The sequence below is a fragment of the Penaeus japonicus genome, unplaced genomic scaffold (assembly GCF_977035675.1).
Source record: "Penaeus japonicus unplaced genomic scaffold, GWHDUDI00000001_assembly GWHDUDI00000015, whole genome shotgun sequence".
Taxonomy (NCBI): Eukaryota; Metazoa; Arthropoda; class Malacostraca; order Decapoda; family Penaeidae; genus Penaeus; species Penaeus japonicus.
The window spans coordinates 12,077,147-12,079,646 of NW_028234417.1; the positions used below are offsets into that span (position 1 = coordinate 12,077,147).

The 2,500-nt window shown below is 39.2% G+C and overlaps 1 protein-coding gene across 4 annotated transcripts in view; it reads left to right on the forward strand.

Moving 5' to 3' along the window:
• LOC122261327 (glutamate-gated chloride channel) overlaps positions 1-2,500 on the forward strand; it is a gene marked incomplete at its 5' end in the record, with an annotated part of 29,090 nt that overhangs the window by 3,866 nt on the left and 22,724 nt on the right. For all 4 annotated transcript variants that reach the window (XM_086544474.1, XM_086544478.1, XM_086544475.1 and 1 more), the window contains 3 exon segments: positions 200-269; positions 726-879; positions 1,866-1,948. In XM_086544474.1, coding sequence (XP_086400600.1) covers positions 200-269; positions 726-879; positions 1,866-1,948 — 307 coding nt within the window.

The window sequence follows — 2,500 nt, forward strand, 5'->3', positions numbered from 1 at the left end:
CCTTTCTCTGTCGCTCTCCAATTTCCTTTCCCTTATCAGTCGTAATATCTTGATTCCGTTATGATTGCCTCTATTTAATTCCTTCGGTGTTGTTTATAAATTGTCAAATAGTGAGGAGACACGTGGAAAATTAATAAAAAATGCAATATCATACGGAATTGTTTCTTGTCTAACTGGTATCCAAAATTGACCCTTACAGGAGTACAGCATACAGATCTATTTCCGAGAACAGTGGAAGGATCATCGGCTAACCTTTAACAACATGGGAGGTGAGTGTTTCCATTAATTGCCCATGTAAAGAGGGACGGTGCTTGTGTCTTTGTGTGTGTGCATGTCTTTGTGTGTGTGTGTGTGTGTGTGTGTGTGTGTGTGTGTGTGCGAGTGTGTGTGTGTGTGTGTGTATGTGTGTTCCCTGTACCATCAGAATTCTAAAAACGTGATATCAAAACTCCTGTGACACATTACGTTTCTCATTCTCTCCTATTTTCAACGAACACATGTGTATGTTTGTCTGTCTGCGTGTGTCTGCATACGAAGCCAACAAAACCAGTCTACAATAAAGCCCAAACCCAACAGTAAGGGTTCAAGACAGTCATAGCCATAGCACAGAATCTTACACGTTGTGCTATAAACTAAAGATAACCTTGTGGTACACTAGGTCACTGCAGGTTATGTTGACTGCTATAAACCACAACATCTGCCTTTCCTGACGAGCTGTCTTACAGGACGCATCAAGTACCTGACGCTGACGGAGGCTGACATGGTGTGGATGCCTGACTTGTTCTTCAAGAACGAGAAGGAGGGTCACTTCCACAAGATCATTCTGCCTAATTTCTACATTCGAATCTATCCCGATGGCGGCGTCTTGTACAGCATCCGGTAAGTGACTATTCGTTTAATTTTTATTCATTTCTCTACTCATTTATTTCTCTATTTATCTATTTATTTGGGGACTGTTGGTTTTAGGTTTGGGGGGGATGAGGGAGGTGGAGTTAATGGGTGAAGGTATGATGTGCTTATCATGTCTCTTTTCTACTTTTTTTTTTTTTTTCTTTTGGCACTGGTTATCTGTCCTATGAAGCATAGGACAGATAACTCTGCCTCTTGTTCCATTTATCTATCTCTATCTCTCTATCTATATATCTATCTAATTATCTTCCTCGCTGTCAGCCTATTTGTCTCTCTTTCTCTCTCTCTCGCTCTCTCTCTCTCTCTCTCTCTCTCTCTCTCTCTCTCTCTCTCTCTCTCTCTCTCTCTCTCTCTCTCTCTCTCTCTCTCTCTCTCTCTCTCTCTCTCTCTCTCTCTCTCTCTCTCTCTTTCTCGTTTCTCTTCCCTTCCTTCCCACGTCCATCCTCCATTTCCTATTCTGACATGAGTACACTCGTTGTTGCTGGAATTCCTAGCCAGGCAATCAAGGTAAAAAAAAATGATAAGGTAAAGAATTGTTTGGAATCCCCATTAAAAGTCGGATTGGAAACGATGTATTCAATACGCTCCCTCTTGAACTCTCGTTGGAGGGAAGTGTACATATACATTCTCTCTTGTTTGATAAGTGTACGGCGACGGGGGTTATATTTACATACTTTTTTCCAGTATTGTTCTTCATATTTTTGTTTCGAATATTGCAGGTACTGTTACTGATGATGGTATCTTTGTATGTGTCTGTGTGCGTTAGAATCAAAATGATTGTGTACTGCTGCTTTATGGTGTTTTGATTAATTCTTCAATGAAATATCATATACTAATATATCTTTGTTTGTTTGTTTGTTTTTAGCTATCCAAAGAGACACTGCGAATCTCAACAGTGCAACAAATCTCATTATTCTGCACCCCCTCTATATTGATGTTTACTTTTTTATCCCCAGAATCTCGCTAACGTTATCTTGTCCGATGAACCTGAAGCTGTTTCCACTCGACCGACAGCAGTGCCAGCTCCTCATGGCTTCTTGTGAGTAGATTTTTTTTTCTTTCATAACCACTCAAAGAGATTCAGATAGTAATGATGACTATTGATGATGATGGTTATGAAGATGGACAGGGTGATAATGATGTTGCAACTGTTGATATTTTAATGATAAGAACATATATGAAAATGATAACGATAGGAGTAATTATGATAATGATAATAATGATATGAACAATTATGACGATGATAATCTTGATAATGATAATGATGAAATGATATAAAAAGTAATAATAATGATAATGATGATAACTAGAACAATAATGGCGATAGTCATACCAATAAGTATAATAACAACAACAATAATGATGATAAGAGAGACGAAAGGGAGAGCCATCCACAAAGTACCCCAAGAGGCGCTTCATTACCTTCTAGAAACTTCGTCCAGTCAAGCATGCAAGTGAAGGGAACTCATTCCTTTTGCCTCAGTTTAGAAGCACACGCTTGAGTGCTTGCATAACCAATTGGAGTAATTTTTTGAAAGAGCCAGCGATCGGAAAGAGCATCTTCGTAGTTGAGCAGTTGGGGGAAGAATTT